The sequence below is a fragment of the Ahaetulla prasina genome, chromosome 1, assembly GCF_028640845.1.
Source record: "Ahaetulla prasina isolate Xishuangbanna chromosome 1, ASM2864084v1, whole genome shotgun sequence".
In the NCBI taxonomy this organism is placed as follows: Eukaryota; Metazoa; Chordata; class Lepidosauria; order Squamata; family Colubridae; genus Ahaetulla; species Ahaetulla prasina.
This window is the reverse complement of record NC_080539.1, coordinates 90,514,239-90,535,473: the sequence shown is the minus strand read 5'-3', so window position 1 is coordinate 90,535,473 and position 21,235 is coordinate 90,514,239. Positions and strand designations below refer to the sequence as shown.

Sequence of the window (21,235 nt, the reverse complement as noted above, 5' to 3'; positions counted from 1 at the left end):
TTCTTGCCAGTCCTTCTACCAATCCCATTTCTTCTTTCAAACTTACTAAAGCAATAACACATTTGGCTCTATCATTAGATAAAATGACATGTATCACGGACTTTTACTGTAAAAGAAGGAAAGCAGGATAATTTTCACTAAAACATTAAAATTATACTTATAAAAGATAGGAAGAAACATACAATAGGATGCTCTTTATTTCAGGAGATGTAAATTTTATGTATTTCTAATATTGTATTTACCTAAAAAGATGATCCTAGATTTAATAAAGAACCTCATAAAACAAGCAGACAGAGTATGTAAAGAATCTTTAAAAGGAGATAAAATTCTAGGGCAGTACCTAGCTTTCCTACCTTGCCAAATTAAGTTTGCCAATTTTACCTGAAACCAATCCTGGAGTGTCTCTCCTCCCATTCATAATTCATAAAGTGTAACATATTTCTTTATGTACATGCATATACTTAGATGTGTATCCCCCCCCCCCAGAAGTCTCATTTTAAAAACAGCAGGGCCAGGATATGTATTAGGACAGTGCAGAAACACATTCTCACAGAGTCCTGATTTACAATTCCTTCAAGTAGCAGCATCTTTCCCCCCCAACTTTGAATTCAAAGAACTGTCCAGTCCCAAGAGAGAGAGAGAGAGAGAGAGAGAGAGAGAGGGAGAGAAATAGTCAATTATAACTAATTGCTTGTAAAAGAAGATACCCCATTTATAAAATTAATTGATCCCATTATCTACTTATGACAACCATTCTGTTTTACGGGCAGAATGACAGTATGCAACCACACACAATCCCTTTTCTCCTTTCACCAGGGACAGAAAAAGAAATATAGTGATGGAATGAGGTAAAAGAGATGGAAAGGGAAGGAAAAGAGAAAGATGGAGACAGGGCAGACACCAGATGAAAATGATTAGAGGGTGAGAGGTAAGGAAATAGGAAAGGAAAAGAAACAGAAGTCCAATATAGCATCTCTGGAAAAGGTTAAATTCACTAGGCAAGCAACTTCCCCAAGCAATAACTAATCTTTAGGCTAATCTTCAAAAGCATCCTATTAAGTAGAAAGGTTTACAAATAGACTAGACTAGACTAGAACAGAACAGTTGGAAGGGACCTTGGAGGTCTTCTAGTCTAACACCCTGCTTAGGCAGGAAACCCTAAGCCATTTCAGAAAAATGTTCAACCTCTTAAAAACTTCCAGTGTTGGAGCATTTACAATTTCTGGAGGCAAGTTGTTCTATTGATTAATTGTTCTGTCAGGAAATTTCTCCTTAGTTCTAAGTTGCTTCTCTCCTTGATTAGTTTCCACCCATTTCTTCTTGTCCTGCCCACAGGTGCTTTGGAGAATAGTTTGACTCCCTCTTATTTGTAGGAACCCCTGAGATATCGGAACACTGCTATCATGTCACTCTTGGTCCTTCTTTTCATTAAACTAGGCATACCCAATTCCAGCAATCGTTCTTTATGTTTTAGCCTCCAGTCCCCTAATCACCTTTGTTACTCTTCTCTGCATTCTTTCTAGAGTCTCAACATCTTTTTAAAATTGTGGTGACCAAAACTGGATGCAGTATTCCAAGTGTTGTTTTACCAAGGCATTCCAAAGTGGTACTAACACTTCATGTGATCTTGATTCTATCCCTCTGTTTATGCAACCCAGAACTGTGTTGGCTTTTTTAGCAGCTGCTGCACACTGCTGGCTCATATCTAAATGGTTATCCACTAGGACTCCAAGATCCCTCTCACAGGTACTACTATTGAGCAAGGTCCCATATATACGGTATCTGTGCATTTTGTTTTTTCTTGCCTAAACGTAGAACCTTACTTTTTTCACCATTGAATTTAATTTTGTTAGATAGCGCCCAATGTTCAAGTCTGTCAAGATTCTTCTGTATCTTAAGCCTATCTTCTGGAGTGTTGGCTATTCCTGCCACCATGGTGTCGTCTGCATATTTATTTATTTATTTATTTATTATTTACATTTCTATACCGCCCTTCTCCGAAGACTCAGGGCGGTTTACAGCCAAGTTAAAAAGACATATACAAAAATTAAAACACAATATTTGAATTTAAAAATCTGAATCCATAGGCCGAATATTAAAATAACAAGTAATAAAACCACCCATTAAAAATTAACCGTAGGCCAACCCTGCTCGGTGAAACAAAAAAGTCTTGAGCTTGCGCTTAAAGGCCCGGAGGTCGGGAAGAAGGCGTAGCCCCAGAGGCAGTTTGTTCCATAGGGTAGGTGATTTGATGAGTTCCCCAATTTATCCCATCATTCAAATCATTGATGAAAATGTTAAAGAGTACTGGGCCTAAAACAGAGCCTTGGGGTGCCTCACTGCATACTTCCCTCCAAATAGATTCCATTCCATTGAGGAATATGTGTTGAGTGCAGTTCGAATCCATCTGGTGGTGATGCTGTCTAACCCACATTTTTCTATTTTATCAAGTAGTAGATTATGGTCTACTTTATCAAATGCCTTACTGAAGTCCAAGTAAATGATGGAACCCTGCTTATTAACATGGCTTTTTCAGTTCTTCTGAGCAATGATAAGAGAACGCCAATTTGCAAGTAGTTTTTGGAAGACAAGTTATGTTTGTGTCAGATACAATAAATGCAATATATCATTGACCCCTGGATAAAGTGAAATCAGATTTTTTTTACAGTTCCTCATATTCCTATTGCTCTTTGATGTACCTGTTTGAAACTGCCATCTTTTTCTTAGTTTTAGGCGGCAAAAAAACATGAGCTTGCCTTCCCTGGTAAGATCCCAAGATGGAGGCTGTATTGATTCATATTTCTATATATATTTATTGATTTGTTTGGTCTTTTCTCGGATGTGAAACTCAAACCCACTACTCTTGTTCTCCTCACACTCCTCACAGGCAGATTATTGATGTGGGATTTTTAATACCCTTAAGGAATTTGAATGTAAGGTGAGGGACAATTGCATTTAATTTGCACATAGATGCTTCTAGAATATAGCATCTTGGGAATCTGAATTAAGAATAGATAATATGCCTCTTCTGTTTAGCTGTATGCTTATGAATTGTACATGAGATAGATGCAGAATTTATTAAATAGTATCATTGGGACATTCCTGTCATCTCCATACTTCAATGTTTTTATTCATTTCCTTTAATTAATAATATCAATTGGAAAAACGGCTGTGATTTCAAAATTTTTGGTAGTTTCTGATATTATTGTATCCGTACTATATGCTATATACATTTGAAAAACGCATAAATGAATTAAAACATCTACTCTTTATCTAGCTACTATGTAGATAATAAAAATGGGGTAAGTTTTGAAGATTTTTAATGAAATCCACAGGTGCTTTCCCACTCCTGAAAGTTTCCAAGTGTTAGCTGAACCATGATCTCAGTAATTAATTCACTGAAAATACTATCATAGGAATCTCTTCTCTCTCCCTCTCCCTCTCCCTCCCTCCCTCCTTCTCTCTCTCTCTCTCTCTCTCTCTCTCTCTCTCTCTCTCTCTCTTTCACACACACACACACACATACACACACATGTACACGTACACTCATTCCCTCTAACACCTACCAATGGTTCTTGCTGCTTCAACCTCTAATTTAAGCATTGCTTAGGATGAGTTTTATATGTGTTGTGAGATGTGTCAGATATGGATTTCTTCAATCTCTTTTTAGAATGTGTGCTGGCAGCGAAAAGAGTTTTCGGCTTTTCCTTTTCAGACCCTTGTCAGCAGCAGTTCCCCCCACCCCCGGTCTGTGTCTTTATCTCTTTACATAAACCATACTCTGTTCCTAGCTTTTAATGGATTCCTCAAGGGATTTTAAAGAAAAGGTTGAGAGCGAAAATAGCACTTTTTCTTTAAGGCATTGACAAGTACAATGCAGATTAACATATGAATATGTATTCTCATAGATTATAACAGAACGTTTCTGCCAAAATGAACAAATGTTGAACACTGCAATCTATCTATCTATCTATCTATCTATCTATCTATCTATCTATCTATCTATCTATCTATCTATCCATCTATCTATATATATATATATATATATCACAAGCAATTCATTGGGGCTCAAATAATGGGATTAAGTTTGCAGCCTCTGTTCTTTTGGTTAAATGCAATTGTATAATATTTTTATGCAATCTGTGTCTAAATCACTATGGCTTTAGAAAAATGCGGAACTCAGAACAAAATGAGTTTGCCTTCTTTGTTCCAGTATTTATGCCAAGACAAAAGCTAAGTTTAATGTAGCAATTGCATCCTGGAGAGATTCCCATGAATGCATCAGTGTGAAGACAAATAGGCTATTCATCTAGTTGGACTTCAGACAGTTACATCAACGACAATTAGCCAGGAAATCACCTCCAGGAAGTTGGATGAAAGAGCCATGCCAATGAACAGCTTTCAGATGTACGGACCTGGAAGAATAATTTTGGGAGCCATCCTGTGGTTTCAAAATGCTGTATTAGAAGGCTATGTCACTTTTGCATTAGTATTGCGTGCTCGGTTATAAAATCTACATAAACTCACACATTTAGAACCAGTTTTCTTAAGCATAGTAAGAATAAGCAAAGATGCAGATCCCATAGGGAACAAATAAAATATTGTGCAACATTTAGGAAATATTCCTAAATTTCCTCAGATAATATCCACTCTTTCTTGCCAAATAACTTTAGAATTTTTACATATTTAGTTGTAACAGAAGAAGCCCTCTGAGTTTTGTAAGTTTGGATGGCCCATTCTCCTATAACCTTTTAATATAGCTTAACTGTTATAAGAATATATCTAATATTTCTCCCCAACTAGCATTATATAATTCAGGCTATACAGTAGCCTGTGAATTATTTACTGAACATGAATGTCCTTGGTGTATTTTTCTGAACTATCTTTCATTTTCTGTTTTCCCTTTTGAAATCTCACACTATTTTTCATTTGGTTGCAAGCTCACTAAATAGAATTTTATTTCATTTTCATTTATTGAAATAATTAGCCCTGGAATATTTTGTAGTGTTCTGTCTCTCTCTCTCTCTCTTTCTCTCTTTTGTAGTCAAGAGAGCCTCAGTTCATTAGAACTGAACCATAAATAGCAGAGTTATTGTCTTTTAATTGCTTATTTACTTCTTTATTTATCTAATTAGTCAACATACAGGGGTCCCAGTCTTACTCTAGACAATGTGTAAGAATTAAAAATCATAACATAAATTACATCCTTTAAAAAAAAACAATATCACTGGGGTTAAAAACCATACCACTTCAGATCTCTGAAACAAAACAAAACACTGAGCCAGTGGGACAATCTCCCAGCTCAAATTACTGTGGGAATATCCAAGTGTTTCATATCTTATGAAAGGCCAACAGAGTCAGACCTTCCAAATCTCTGAGGGATGCTGTTCCAGAGAGCAGGTGTAGTAATGGAGAAGACTAGCTCCTAGGTAAAAGATGATACTGTCTAATAGACAGAACTTGGAGCATGCCAACTCTGTCAGTTGGGGTGAACAGAGACAGGCAGCCCCATAAGTAACCTGACCCAGGTTCAAATGGCTTTATAGGGGGGGTAAACAGCATATTTGATTATCCACAGAAGTCCACCAAGAGCCAGTGCAAGCAGTATTCATAAAATACCAAAAATGTGTCAGTGCATTTTGGACTAGTTGCACCCTCTGAGTGCAATGGCATCCCTGTTTGGGATTTTTGACTTATGACACAACTGAGACCAGGATTTCTATTGTTAAGCAAGTGGTGCTCAATTTTATGACCTTTTTTTGCCATCCTTGTGAAGCAATTCATTGAAGCTGTTAAGTGAATCATTCGGCCATTAAGCAAACCCAGGTTGCAAATGACAATCATGTGACCCCGGGACACTGCAACTGTTGTAAATACATGCCGGTTGCTAAGCAACCAAATTTTGATCATGTGACCATTGGGTTGCTGCATCGATTCTACACACCAATTGCAAATCACTTTTTTCAGTGCTGTTGTAACTTTGAATGGTCACTAAATGAATGGTTTTAAGTCAAGGATTACCTGTACAGCAGTACAAGTGAGAGTTGATTTCAGACATAAGTTACTATGAAAAAGGACACCCAATCCAGAAACAGAATTGGTGTAACAAGGAAACCTGTGTAAAGACTTTCCTAGCCATGGCTGCCACCTGCTTCCTGGAGTAGTGGGTGTTCCATTTTTGCAAAAAAGTTGAAAAGTGTCTCTGGAATTGCTGTTCTAATCAAAGGCCTATGCTTACTTTACTTCCAACCTATGATTCTATAAGAGTGTGGAATCTCAAAATTTTAGCAATAGGTTTCTGACATTACCTAGGAAGTGTTATTTAACCTTCCAGTATTCTGACTTTTGTATCATTTTCCAGTCTGTCTGTATGGATAGCCCTCACTTATTGATACTAGAAATTCCATTGTTAAGTGACATGGTCATAAGTTGAAAAACCATCTGACTGCAGCTTGGCAACTGCAGTTCTGCAGTCCTGATTACTATTGTTAAGTGAGGACCATGCAGCTTTTTAAGCAAGGAGCTCACATGTATACAACTGGCAACTTCCTGTCAGCTTCCCTATTGACTTTGCTCGTCAGAAGCCAATTGTAAAGGTCATAAGTTGTGATCACATAATGTGGGACATGGCAATGGCTGTAAATTCAAGAAACAGTAACAACTGCTATTTCTTCAGTGCCATCATAAGTTTGAATGGTTGCTGAATGATTGGTTGTTAAAAAAGGACCTCCTAAGTGACATTTTCCTAGCTTGGCTATTTTTGGAAGGGATATCTAGCTAGTAGCTTGGCTTACTAGCCAGCTATTATTTATGGTCAGTGCTGTACTGTGAACACTTTGAGGAATGATAGATTGAAGGTGATTTGAAAAGCTCTGAGATTTTCTGGTGTTCGCCCACCTGGATACTAACCAGGTAGGGACATCCGCAAGAGACAAATTATGAAGCATGTGATATAGTGTAACTTCTGCCCCTTGCCAATACCGTATTGGCATATGGTCGTGTGGCATAAATATAAAATGTCAACGTTTGTTTTGTAAAATCATGATGCACATTTCATTATTTTGGTGTCATTGTAGAGATAGCTGGAGGTGCCTGTGTAATCAGATCCAACTTTGCTTAGGTTTTTGAGACCAGTGAAGCTCAGCTAGTGCTGGCCTCCCAGATGCATTGACCAAGTGCACTGTGTTTCTTTGCTGACACAATATCTATTTCCCAAATAGAGTGAAGACAAACTTGCCCTCCCCAAAACATGGACTCATAGTTTTGTTTTGTTTTTTAATTGGTTTTATAGTCAATATAGTTTTAATTGGTTTTATAGTCAACAGATTTGGAAGGGAAAGATTATGTTTTACTCCGGAAGCATTTGGAAGTACATAAAAACAAACTTGAGTTTATCTGGTCCCTCCCTATTTTGCCATGGGTAAGTGAAGAAAATCGATTAAGGAGTATGCCTCTCCTCTGTTTCGGTTTTTAATGAAATCACGAGCCATTTATCGAAACTGACATGGCAAGATGCTCCATCTGGTTGGCTGATGTAGAAGTGTTGCTTTATTCAACTACTGCTGCATAAAGAAGGTTGTAGGACCCATGAAAAATATGCATCATTTACCCTTGCTTGATCCGAATTTCTGGTTTCTTGCTTCTTGCTCTCGTCTTCCCTATTTTTTTTTCTGTCCCCATAAGAAGCATGTCCACTGTAGTGTTTTCCATATGTTATTTCAGTTGTATCACTAGTGTTTAGTGGGTTGAAAACATATCTTTTTCTGATATTTTATTTTATTTATATATGTGTGTATATGCCATGATGTATTCTGTAAGCATACTTTTCAGAAATAGCTGCTGAAGTAATGAAACATTTACTGGATGGTACAGCCTCAGACTGCAGATGGGGAAGCAGGAAGCATTGAATCTTTCTGCCCAAAATCCCTGTTAAGGAAGGCATGAAAGACTCTTTAAATGTACAACCCCTGCCTAATTTCAGAACTAAAGTGCAGAAAATAATTCTTTAATCAAGCTGCTCTTTACACAGGTTTAGTAGATTATACCAATGACAAGTAGCGAAAAAGCAAACCATAGTGGTCAGGCTATCTGTAAGATTCTACCACAGGTTTTATATATTTTCAGATACTTCACCATCTGTGGTATTTATAAGCAAACTCCTCCTTTCTCCAGTTTTCCAGTTATTACCTAAAAAAAGAAGACCGATTTCAAACTTAGGAAACAAAGAGAAACATGAAAACATGAAATTTCACATTTCTCCAGTTGTTATCTGAGGAATCAGTATGATCCTGCATTTCAGTATCCTTCACCAATTACTGAAACCCTTTATATATAAATTGATAACCAGCTAACTGGATAAAGCATCTCCTTGTTCTTGCTATACCAGTGGAAAGGTTTTTTCTCATAGAGAAAAAAACAAGAGAACTGTTTATTTTAACCTTTGGATAGCTATGTGTGTCCCCCCCCCCCGCCCCACCAAAAAAAAGACCTTTAAAGCCCTAATGGCTTAGGACCTGGGTACTTACGGGACCGCCTGCTGTTACCATACGCCTCCCACCGACCCGTACGCTCCCACAGAGAGGGACTTCTCAGGGTGCCGTCCGCCAAACAATGTCGGCTGGCGGCCCCCAGGGGAAGGGCCTTCTGTGGCGGGCTCCCACACTCTGGAACGAGCTTCCCCCGAGCTTACGCCAAATTCCTGACCTTCGGACATTTCGTCGCGAACTCAAGACTCACCTTTTTATCCGCGCGGGGCTGGCTTAAATTGGGATTTTAAATTTTAAATTTATTAATTTTAAATGGGGTTTTAGTAGAGTAAATTTTAATCATTGGGCTAATTTAAATAAGTTTTTTAAATGGGATTTTAAATTTGTATATTGTATTGCTGGTTTTTATTATGCCTGTACACCGCCCTGAGTCCTTCGGGAGAAGGGCGGTATAAAAATTAAATAAAATAAATAAATAATAAATAAATAAATACATGGCATGGGACCAGATTAATTCAGGAACTGCCTCTTCCTAGTTATATCTATGTCTCCCAGCAGATCCACCAGAAAATATATGCCCCAGGTCCTGTTTACTAGAGAGATCCATCTGTAGGCCCCAGCAGACACACCTTTTCTGCTGTAGCCCCTGCTGTCTAGAACATCATTTGCTGGTGGTGAAATTAGCCCCATGGAATCATGTGGTCATTAAATGAATCTGGCTTCCCCCATTGACTTTGCATGTGGGAAGGTTGCAGAATGTGATCATGCCACTCTAGAACAGTGCAAGTGTCATAAATACATGCAGTTGCTAAGCACCCACATTTTGATCATGTGTTCATGGGGATGCTGCAATGATCATGTATGTGTGTATGTCTGTCTATCCACACACACACATAAAAAGATGTAGATATAATAATAGGGTCCTCTCACTGAAAAATGTCTGAAGATGCCCATGTTTAAGCATTAAATAATACTAATAATTTGGAATATTCCATCTTTTTCTCTACAATGGTCTCTACATGGGGCTGCCCTTGAAGTGCACCCGGAGGCTGCAACTAGTCCAGAATGCAGCTGCGCGGGTAATAGTGGGGGCAACTCGTTGCTCCCATGTAACACCAATCCTGCGCAGCTTGCACTGGCTTCCTGTGGTCTTTCGGGTGCGCTTCAAGATTTTGGTTACCACCTTTAAAGCGCTCCATGGCTTAGGACCCGGGTACTTACGGGACCGCCTGCTGTTACCTTGTGCCTCCCACCGACCAGACGCTCTCACAGAGAGGGACTCCTCAGGGTGCCGTCCGCCAAACAATGTCGGCTGGCGGCCCCCAGGGGAAGGGCCTTCTCTGTGGGGGCTCCCACACTCTGGAACGAGCTTCCCCCGAGCTTACGCCAAATTCCTGACCTTCGGACATTTCGTCGCGGACTCAAGACTCACCTTTTATCCAGGCTGGCTTAAATTGGGATTTTAAATTTTAAATTTATTAATTTTAAATGGGGTTTTAGTAGAGTAAATTTTAATCATTGGGCTAATTTAAATAAGTTTTTTAAATGGGATTTTAAATTTGTATATTGTATTGCTGGTTTTTATTATGCCTGTACACCGCCCTGAGTCCTTCGGGAGAAGGCGGTATAAAATTAAATAAAATAAATAAATAAATAAATAAATAATAAATAAATAAATACATGGCATGGGACCAGATTAATTCAGGAACTGCCTCTTCCTAGTTATATCTATGTCTCCCAGCAGATCCACCAGAAAATATATGCCCCAGGTCCTGTTTACTAGAGAGATCCATCTGTAGGCCCCAGCAGACACACCTTTTCTGCTGTAGCCCCTGCTGTCTAGAACATCATTTGCTGGTGGTGAAATTAGCCCCATGGAATCATGTGGTCATTAAATGAATCTGGCTTCCCCCATTGACTTTGCATGTGGGAAGGTTGCAGAATGTGATCATGCCACTCTAGAACAGTGCAAGTGTCATAAATACATGCAGTTGCTAAGCACCCACATTTTGATCATGTGTTCATGGGGATGCTGCAATGATCATGTATGTGTGTATGTCTGTCTATCCACACACACACATAAAAAGATGTAGATATAATAATAGGGTCCTCTCACTGAAAAATGTCTGAAGATGCCCATGTTTAAGCATTAAATAATACTAATAATTTGGAATATTCCATCTTTTTCTCTACAATGGTCTCTACATGGGGCTGCCCTTGAAGTGCACCCGGAGGCTGCAACTAGTCCAGAATGCAGCTGCTGGTAATAGTGGGGCAACTCGTTGCTCCCATGTAACACCAATCCTCGCAGCTTGCACTGGCTTCCTGTGGTCTTCGGTGCGCTTCAAGATTTTGGTTACCACCTTTAAAGCGCCCATGGCTTAGGACCCGGTACTTACGGGACCGCCTGCTGTTACCTTGTGCCTCCCACCGACCAGACGCTCACACAGAGGGCCTTCTCAGGGTGCCGTCCGCCAAGCAATGTCGGCTGGCGGCCCCCAGGGGAAGGGCCTTCTCTGTTGGAGCTCCTACACTCTGGAATGAACTTCCCCCCGGTTTACGTCAATTGCCTGATCTTCGGACCTTTCGGCGTGAGCTGAAAACGCACCTATTTATTCAAGCGGGACTGGATTGAAATTTTATTGGGGTATTTATGTTTTAAGATTTTAAATGGTTTTAAAATTTCGGCCACATTATAATATTTCTTTTTAACCTCTTTTTAATGTTTATATATTGAATTTTTACTTGGCTGTACACCGCCCTGAGTCCTCCGGGAGAAGGGCGGTATAAAAATCGAAATAAATAAATAAATAAATAAATAAATTTTTCGGTTGGTGAAAATATTTCTTTCTCATTCCTGTCTTGAGTTGCTGCAAAATAACTACATTTACTTGATATAATTTTATCTCTGATATTATGTTTATTAAAGATAGTGGTAAAGAAAATATCTGGATGTCCCTAAGTCTCTTGAAACAGTTAAAAAACAACTCATAATGTAGTTTAATTTCCTGCATGATCTTGAGCTATAAAGAAAGCAAGAAAATTCAGTGCAGCTGTTCCAAAACCATTATCATCTGGTACTTCCATTGTATTATATTAATAATCTGAGTATTTTAGCAGCTGTTCGATCAGATGTTCACAATATGTCATATATAATCATTCTTAGACAGTGTGAAAGGTCATTGTGTTTTAAATCTAACATACTCAGGGAAGCTTCAAAGTATTTTATCCGTTTTCTTTAGTTAAACAAAAGCTGTAAAGGACAGAATGACTAAATAATAGCATACTGTCTTTTGTGCAGTTTAACCAAAATAATGCTTTTTTCCATTGGAACAATACCTTGATGTATTGTTAAAAAAAATCAGAAAAAAGGGAATGATCAATTCTCTATTACTCTTTTGCTTTTGTAGGTCATATTGTGTTGCATAAGCTTGATTCATAGTTAATCTTGATATTTTTTGGGGGGGGGGGAGAGGAAAAAGACACTCAAAGAATCCGTATCAATGTCTCAATAAATTAAGTTGAATACAGCCAGATATTTTTAGTTTTGACTCAGAATATTATTGTGGGAGGAATTGAAAAATTTAGAAGCATGTTATGGGTGCAAACAACAACAAAAATCCTAATTATCTTGGCCCTTTTGCATAATAGTTATTGTTCAAAGCTAAGTCATAAACAGAGAAGCAAAAGGTTTCACACTGTGAAATGTAATACTAAAATATTTCTGGATTCCATGTGGTGGGAGGACATTTAACACTGCAAGAACAGTTGGTTTCACACCTTCCCAGCAGATTCTTCAAGAAATCCAATATCGTTTTAAGCTTTTTCCAAAGTAGTATGAGTTGCCAATCTGTGCAAATTTTTGAAACAGCTGTACTTTAGAAATAGAGTTCTTAACATGGTTTTTCAATCTATTCCAAAGTTAAAGATATTGCAAGAAAAATAGTGTTTTGTCAATTAAGCCTTATAAAACAGAAATGTATTATAAGTTCCATTAATGAAAGTTCTCTAGGAAATGAGAATACATAGTAATTGTCAGGCACAGGAAGTCAGGAACCAGGATAGAATTCAAAAGCACTACTCATTTATTCCATGGAATGTATGCACAACAATCTGATCTATTAATGGTCAAGGCAAATCGACACCAGATAAGAATCAACAGACTTGAAGGCAGAGCTGGGCTTAAGCCTCTTATGAGGGTGTCGTGACTCCAAACTGATGATGCATTTGACCCCACCCTCAGGCTCTGATCATCTCCAACAGTAATAGCTGAAAACCAGTGTGGTCTTCTTTACTTATACAAAATAAAATTTAACTTCACTCAGTGTTCTATAAAATCAGTTTTGTTCTCTCAAAACAAAAATAATCAAGAATATCAGGCAATATTCTTACCCATCAGAATTCTTTAAAATACATTTTGCAACATGATGGAATAAATACTAGTAGGAAGATGTTCCTCATAATTGAAATGCTTAAACTATAATTAAAAGGCCATAAAAGTTCAATAAGAATAGAAAGTTTTTTTTCACTTTTTGTACTCTTCACTTCAAAATAAAGGGATTGACTTTATTTCATTACTATCACAGGGTTTGTTTTCTCCTGTAGAATGCTATGAAATGCATTTTGATCATAAATTTATCACATAATTTCTTTGATCAGATAATTTCCTTGATATATCACATCAAAGTGAAGTCATTCAGATTTATATGATGAATGTTGTTTTCATAAATATTTGAGTAAATCCAGTTTAATCTGTTGTTTTTAGTAACATATCAGTAATGGAAAAAATGTATTGTGGTTATATATAACTAGGACAAGTAGAAATTCTGCATTAATGTAAATGCCAGTTTTATTACTGGGAATATATAATGCTGGAAAGCACTTCTATTTTCTGTTTCAGCTTTACAATATACGTTTTGGTAGTCTTCCATAATAGGTTGTTTATTAGTCTCAGCTTTGTTCTTCACCAGAAGGATCTATCCATTCATAATGAGTGGATGCAGCATATCGAATAATACTTGGAAATGCAAGCTTCAAAGATCAGTTTCTTTTTAATTTTCTGCTTTGAAAGAGAATAGCCATCATTAGGTGAGACCGAATGGATGCTAACATTTGTCTTGCTCAAGAGAACATTGTGATGAAACTTTAAGATTACTGTAATAGGACAATATAGTTGATAAGTTTTGATTTACTTCTTTTCTGCATGGATTTCCAGGTGGAGATTGAAAAATTGGACTACCACCACTATTTGCCACTGTTTTTCGATGGATTGTGTGAAATGCAATTTCCTTATGAGTTTTTTGCTCGGCAAGGCATCCATGACATGTTGGAGCATGGTGGGAACAAGATCCTTCCTGTCATTCCTCAGCTCATTATTCCAATAAAAAGTAAGTCTGGATAATGAAATAGGGCCTAGGGTTTGGAGGGTGGGGCGTGGGTAGTGGATTTTGACAGGCTGCTAATTAAGTAATAAAATATGGTAGGCCTTGTATTTGTAGTACTGTAGATGATAAACCTGGAGTCAGTTGTAAGGCCATAACTAAGGCCCAAATAATTGTGTTGCCTGACTTCTTTTCTTACTCTAATGCTAACCATGGTACAGTATACAACTTGTTAAACTTCTTTTCATTCTTCTTTTTATATTCCTCAAACTAAGATATAAAAACACTGTAAAAGAAACAGCAAAATAGTTGTAGTATCTCAACTTTTTAATTTTGCTATTTTGAGTAGCTTGGTTATTTTTCTTTCCAAGTCAAGTTTTTCCTCATCAGGAGATAATGTTCTATTTCTGATAAACATCTTTGTGTTCTTTAAGATAGGCAAGAGCCACTGCCTGCCTGCATTATTCCTGCATACCCTTCCCTTTTTCCTTCTTCAATATAATGCAAATTGATAAATCTTGGTATATTGATCATAGTTCACGACTGTATTTGAATCTCAGACTATGATTTCAGGACACAGGCATTATTTGGGAGATAGTGAAATGACCCTTCTTTTGACATATGCCAGGATTTGGATTCGATAAAGGTAGTCCTCAATTTACGACCACGATTGGGACTGGAACTTCTGTTGCTAAGTGATATGGTCATTCGGTGATGCAGTCATTAAGTGAATTGTGCTGCTTTTATCTTTTGTGTCATGGTCATTAAATGAATCTGGCTCACCACTTTGACTTTGCTTGTTGAAAGCTGGCTGGGAAGGTCACAAATGATGATTAGGTGGCTCCCAGGGTGCTGCAGCCATCATAAATACATGCCAATTTCCAAGTACCCAAATTTTGATATTGTGATCGCAAGGACACTTTGATGGCCTTAAATGCAATGTCACGTCATAAGTCAACATAACTTTAAACAGTCACTAAAAAGATGGTCTTAATTGAAGACTATATGTAAAACATTAATGTTGAACATTTTAAGATATTTTGTTTGGTCTAAAATGAAACACATTATTCTACTTATGTCTTTACAGTTTTACAACGTATAAATGCTAATAGATTACCGATTTTCTACGTAAAAGCACAGAGCCTCTCTCCAAAGTCAGTTTCTCAGTCTTATACTTTAGATAGGTAAATATAGAGTGGTTTGGTCTGCCTCTTGTGAACAAGTTACTACAATCCTCTGCTATGCTGTTAATAATAGCCAGGTCTCTATGGAGATTCATTCAGGTCATGGTTGTCCCAAAGGTGCTTTTTCAAGAGGCAACTGGACTTTCTGGTATTTCTTTGAAGACGTTCTACTTCTCATCCAAGAAACTTCTTCAACTCTAAGAGAATGAGAAACCAGAAATTCCAGTTGTCTCTTGAAAAAGTATCTTTGGGATAATAGCCAGAGGAAAAAATGCATGGCCAGAAAGGCACCTGGTACACTAGGGCTCTGAAAGGGGAAGACCATGGCGTAATCTGTTCTTTCCTGTAAGGGCAATTTGCTGGGACCTTACCATGCAATGGTATATAGTGGGGCTCCCTCCAACAGGAATCCTTAGGAATGCCAGATTAGTCTCTGCTACCACAGCCATGGCAGTGACCTTAGGAAGGTTGAGGTGGAACTGCAGTGGCTGCAATGAGGCTATCTCATACTTTTTGCCAATTGTGGGAGGGTAGAAATGGGCTGATGCTTCTGTTTCAAGAGTGCATAGCCCAGTGGTTCTCAACCTTTATAGTGCTGCGACCCCTTTAATACAATTCCCCACGATGTGGCGCCCCCAACCATAAAATTATTTTTGTTTTGAATTTATCGCGCCTGAAGCCGTATTGGCTAGCAATCTGAACTGCTTGCGATTGCCTTGAGGACAGAGGCATTAAAGCGGAGACTCCTCCCCTATTACGTTTATCACGCCTGAAGCCAGATTAGGCTAGCGATTGGGAGTGATTGCAGCTGGATTGAGAGGGAGACATCAGAGCAAAGATTTCTCTCTTTTTTAATTCATCGCACCTGAAGCCGAATTCGGCTAGCGATTTGAAGAGCCTGCAGCTGGCTTGTGAAGTCAACCATTGGAGCACAATTCTTCAACTCGCAAGTATACTTCCCATATTTCCGATGGTCTTAGGCGACCCCTGGCAAATCGTCATTCGACCCCCAACGGGGTCCCGACCCACAGGTTGAGAACCACTGGCATAGCCCATCACTTCTCTCTACTGAGAGAAACACTATGCACACATTTGGGTGTTAAGCCCAAAAAATCTGAAGCTGGGGATCGCAATGAGACAAGACTCTGTTAGGACAAGCCCATTGCTCAGATCATGGGTGGAAAATCTTATTAAGAGGATAGTGTTTTGAATAGGCCTGCCACAACATCCATCTATTGGCACTTCAGAAGCAGGATTCAAGAAACTTTTACAATATTGTAGTCTGGGCTGTCAGGGGAACTCAACTTCCTCAGGCTGCGGCCTGTAGATATCTTTAACAATAACACTCATTGTCTCAGTCGGCATGGCCATAATTTCTCCCTAGCGTAGCCCTTTTATGATTCTACTCACATGAAAAATTGTCAGAACTGCTCATTGCCTTGTTTAGATAGCATGCCTGATAAATAACTTGATGATTTAATTAGGCAGCTTATCAGGCCTATAGCAGAGTATCTGGAGTTTTTGATAAGTGCGAGTTTGCACAAAATGCAAGCCTTTCCCCTGGACTTTTTTTTTTTAAAAAAAAAACCTCCTACACACATTGTAATATATCCTGATTTTGAAACAATATTTTGAAACTGATTGTGCTAATTGTAATATTTCCAAAGTGCAGTGCATTGGTTTTTTTTATTATTGGTTAATTAAACATGACAACAATCTAGTTTTTGTTGTTCATTTATCTTGGGCTGGAATTACTGCAGACTCACTAAGATTAGTTCTTCTGGAGGTCTCAGTAAAATAAGTGGCAGAAAAACCTACTCCTGACTCTAGTGTCTTTGCTGTTGGGTATAAGTCACACAACATAAAACATGCTTTACTTTCATTAACTTCTCTGTATTTAATTACTTTTTATTTTCTTTTGGTTCATGTGCTTCCTTAAATGCATTTCAGTATATCACGGATCAAGAACTAACCAATGCTTTATATTGTTTTTCTGAAATGCAAATTATTTATTCACTTTTTTATTTTAAGGCCACTTTTTGATTCTTTAAATAGAACCAAATTTGGGGTTCAGTTAAAGAATGTTTATGATATAGGCTTTATATCAGCACAATATAATGCATGTTAGTTGTAGTAGAAAAGATTTGATTACAGGGAAGTAACAGTGAGGCAAGGGTGAGAGACAAGGCAGTTGGTTGCCCCATATTGTCTAATATCTCTAGGTTAATGAGCTGGAGATGGCATTACTTCAAGTTGATAGCCATTGCCCATGTTTAGCCAAAAACAAAATTTATAATTTGCTCTACTCAGATGACATTATCTTTTCTTTTATGTATCACATAAGATTTGAAATACCAACTTCAAACATTAGCCAAGTATTGTTAAGGTAGCCAACTACAAAACTAAAATTTTGAGGAAAAAAAGTATAACTGGAAAATTCCAGATCGTATGATAACTCGAGAATTTTATCTATCTGGGTATTTTGGAAAAATAGCAAAGCCTGGTAGTAGAACTGGGGAGGAAGTGGGAGGAAAAGGCCAAATGGTTCCCAGTGGTGGCATAAGCACTTGCGGTTGTGACTCCTAAGGTGGGAGAATGGCTCCAACAGATCCTAGAAATAACAGTAGAGCTCTCTATCAAGAAGAATGCAGTGCTAGGATCAGCTAAGATTCTGCGCAAAACCCTCAAATTCCCAGGCCTCCGGTAAAGGACTCAAGAGTGAGGAAGACATATACCACCACAAATTTACTCAGGTTTCTCAATGTAAAGCTATTACAGGTTAATTCAACCCAGTTACAATAATTCAGTTATGGAACATGTAGCAATGACAAGGCTTTATGAAGAACGAAATAACAAATTCTCCCAATAGGCTGTGGAATGGGCCAGGAACTGGTTGATACAGTGGATCTACCTGGAGACTGAGTCATAATTTTGATGGCCACGCCTTCATATGCCTCCATTGACTCCAGTTTTTCAACTCAGTCGATCTGTCGAGACATATTTCCGCCGCGAGCTTAAAACACATCTATTTATTTGTGCAGGACTGGAGTAGATTTTAAATTTTATACTGGTTTTAATGGGTTTTATTATTTATATGGTTTTTTTAAAAAAATTGGGCCATGTAGAATAAGCTTTTTAACTGTTATTTTATTCTGTATTTATATGTATTTTTATTTGCCTGTGAACCGCCCTGAGTCCCTAGGGAGATAGGGCGGTATATAAATATGATAAATAAATAAATAAAATAAATAAATAAATATTTGCAGTTTCTCTGAATACTGGATATCTGGATATCTGGACTCACCAATTGGAGAAACGGCATTCACAGTAGGACCAATGCCCCATCTGACAAAAAAAAAATAGCATTTCTTGCCTATTGTTCCACGGTGAGCTTTTTCACTTACTTTTAATGCAAAAGCTCTTTAGATGGAATCACACGAGTTTACACAATTTCTCAGACACATGACTTATATAAATGTGTTTTCTTTTTTGATGATTGTTAAAAGGGGGAGTGAAAGTATTATACATACTTGTCTCTATAGTATAAAATACTAAGCAACTCTTCAAAGACATTGGATAGAGAGGAGCACCAACTTGGATACATAAACGAGATACATTCAAATATCCAAGGGCAGTATAGGTGTAAAATTCATGAAAATGTTAAAGGTGGCATAAAAAGGTGGGTTTGTCCAAATGTTAGCACTGAGGTAGAAAGATCGTTCACATCCCTCTATGTCAACATCTGTTTTTGGGCTCCTCTTCCAAATTAATCATTACTATACTCCTTTAGTCTCAACCCCAAGCTACAGATTTTAATGATCTGGCACCTACAGTAGAGGTTTCCAGCTTGCAGATGGGCATAATTTCAACTATATAGCCATCAGTGGTATAGAAGTGACCTTGTTGCTTGAGCAGGATAAGGAACCAGATGTACACATTCTATGATCATTAGCTATATTTGAGCTTAAGTCAGGTTGTTGGAATTTTCTGAAATGATCAGTTCCAGGGAGTATTTAAAATAATCTCTCACGCATAAGAATATTTTATCTGTGACAATATATTGTTAATGTCTGGCAAATGTATATTTTCCCTTTCTGCCCAACAATTGCCTGTAAAGTATCTGACAAAACAATTCACAGAGTAAATTTAAGAGCATAAAAAGCAAACAAAATGGTATCTGATGAAGCTCCTGGCTAGGAGAGCTGTTTAACTTGTCATCCTATATTAATGCTGCTGCTTGATTAACTGATGCTCTTTAGAGATTCTGAATCTGCGTCAGCCATGGGACAGATTCCAAGGCTGTCTTGGAAGAACTCTACCCAGCAATTTGGCTGGATAAAATTTACATTCAAAAAATGTACAGGGGGAGCTGTGCTTCTCAGTCATGTAGCTAGATATTCTGTGGACTCCTTTCCCTACCAAGCAGTTAACAGTGGGAGGCCATGATTTAAAATTGCTTGTTTCTCCAATCCATAGATGTCATTGCTTTTTTAAAAAAAAAAAAAGGAAGAAAAGAAAACAAAGTGCACATTTCATTCATTTTCAGTGTTGCTGGAAAAAAATCCGAGTAGTCATAGTAATAGAAAGTATTATTACACTGCAGCTTAATATTGTCTAAGGAAATGGAGCTTCATCACAATTTCAACGTGCAATATAGGAAATATAGCTTTGTTGCATTTTCAACTAGCGCAGTACTTATTTATTGAGTTAGAAATGAACCAGCTTTATTGAAAATAGCTGACTCTTAACGTTCACCATGGTTTGAAATATTTCTACTGCAACAGGGTAAAAACTCAGTTGAAATCAAAGGGGGAAAACAGTTATTTTAAAGAGATTGGATATAGAGAAATGGATGAGCCAAAGAATTCAACATCTTTAAAATCTTTTCTTAATGTTTCTGAATTAATTTAATGCAGGAGTGCATAATTCTATTTGAGTCAAAGGCTATGTTAATCTTTTAATATTGTACTGAAGGCAACACTACAGAAAATATTCCATATTGTATATTTGAATTAAGTATTGCATCCACCAAACTATTTAGAGCTTTCTAGTTTTCCATAATGGAGATCTAGAGGTTTCCTATTGGAACTGCTGGTAAAAAGTATTGTCCTGTTTTTTCACTAATGATCTGTAGCATCTCCTCTCTTCAAAATGATGGGTTTGAATTAAACCATTGCAAACCCATAATTTAAGGGAAATTGTGTAAAGGGCAACTCTTCTTCGTGTTTCCCAAACTCTATACTCCACAAAACCATGGCATGTTTTCCGACATAGAAAACGGCATTTATATCATTTTAAAGCCAGGTGTAATTGAGAAATTGCCAATCCCTCTTAATTCAGACTTCATTGCTAAACTAACAGGGAGAAGGCAATCAAAAATCTTCAAATATATACAAATAAACTGGCTGCATGTAGTAAGATGGTTGTTAAATAATCAGAGGAGAACTTGCGGTTGCAGCTTTGCTGGGACTTTGTCAGCCTATTTGATTGATTATTGAATTTGGGAATGGATTCCTGGCAGAGGGAAAACTCTGCCAATTGAACTTACAGTGCAGAGAAAGAGATTGCTTAGTTAGGCTTGCCGCTATTTTGCGTGACTGTGAGAAAAGCAAGAGAAGAAGAGGTAAAAAGGCAAAAGGATGAGAGTGAAGGACAAGGAAAAGGGGAGCCTGGGAGCTGGAGGAAATTTGGCAATTCTTCCATTCCATCCCATTCTATATTCACAGTATTCATGCCTATCCATTTGTGGATTATTTATCTCTTCTAGTCTCCTTTTGGAACTTGACATCTGTAATAGATAGAATGGGATGAAAGTTTTTGTTTGTTGGTTAGGGACTTTCTACTTCGCAACTGTTGTATGTAATGGAGCTTTATAATAATCCACAGTTTGCGGCCTTTACTCCCTAGTGTATAATTTTGGAGTGGGAAGCAGGAGCATAAAGAAATCTGAACTTAAATTCACATTTGAAAATATAAATTTGAAATACAGTTGAGAATACAATGTTCTTTTCTTTGGAATGAAATCTGAAATGGAACAGGACAAAAGGTGTTATTGATTTCAATAGCAAAATCCAGCTGCTTGACACTATACAAAAAATTCTCAAGTAGGCAGGATAGAATCCTTATTTATCAGTTAGTCTTTTTTTTAAAAAAGCCTACAAGCTTTTCTTTGTAAACATTCCTA

The 21,235-nt window shown here is 37.7% G+C and overlaps 1 protein-coding gene across 3 annotated transcripts in view; it reads left to right on the top strand.

Annotated features, from left to right (window-relative positions):
- Positions 1-21,235, top strand: part of PACRG (parkin coregulated) — a 295,718-nt gene that overhangs the window by 139,796 nt on the left and 134,687 nt on the right. For all 3 annotated transcript variants that reach the window (XM_058168138.1, XM_058168126.1, XM_058168132.1), the window contains exon 3: positions 13,702-13,873. In XM_058168138.1, coding sequence (XP_058024121.1) covers positions 13,702-13,873 — 172 coding nt within the window. The remainder of the gene's footprint in view (positions 1-13,701; positions 13,874-21,235) is intronic.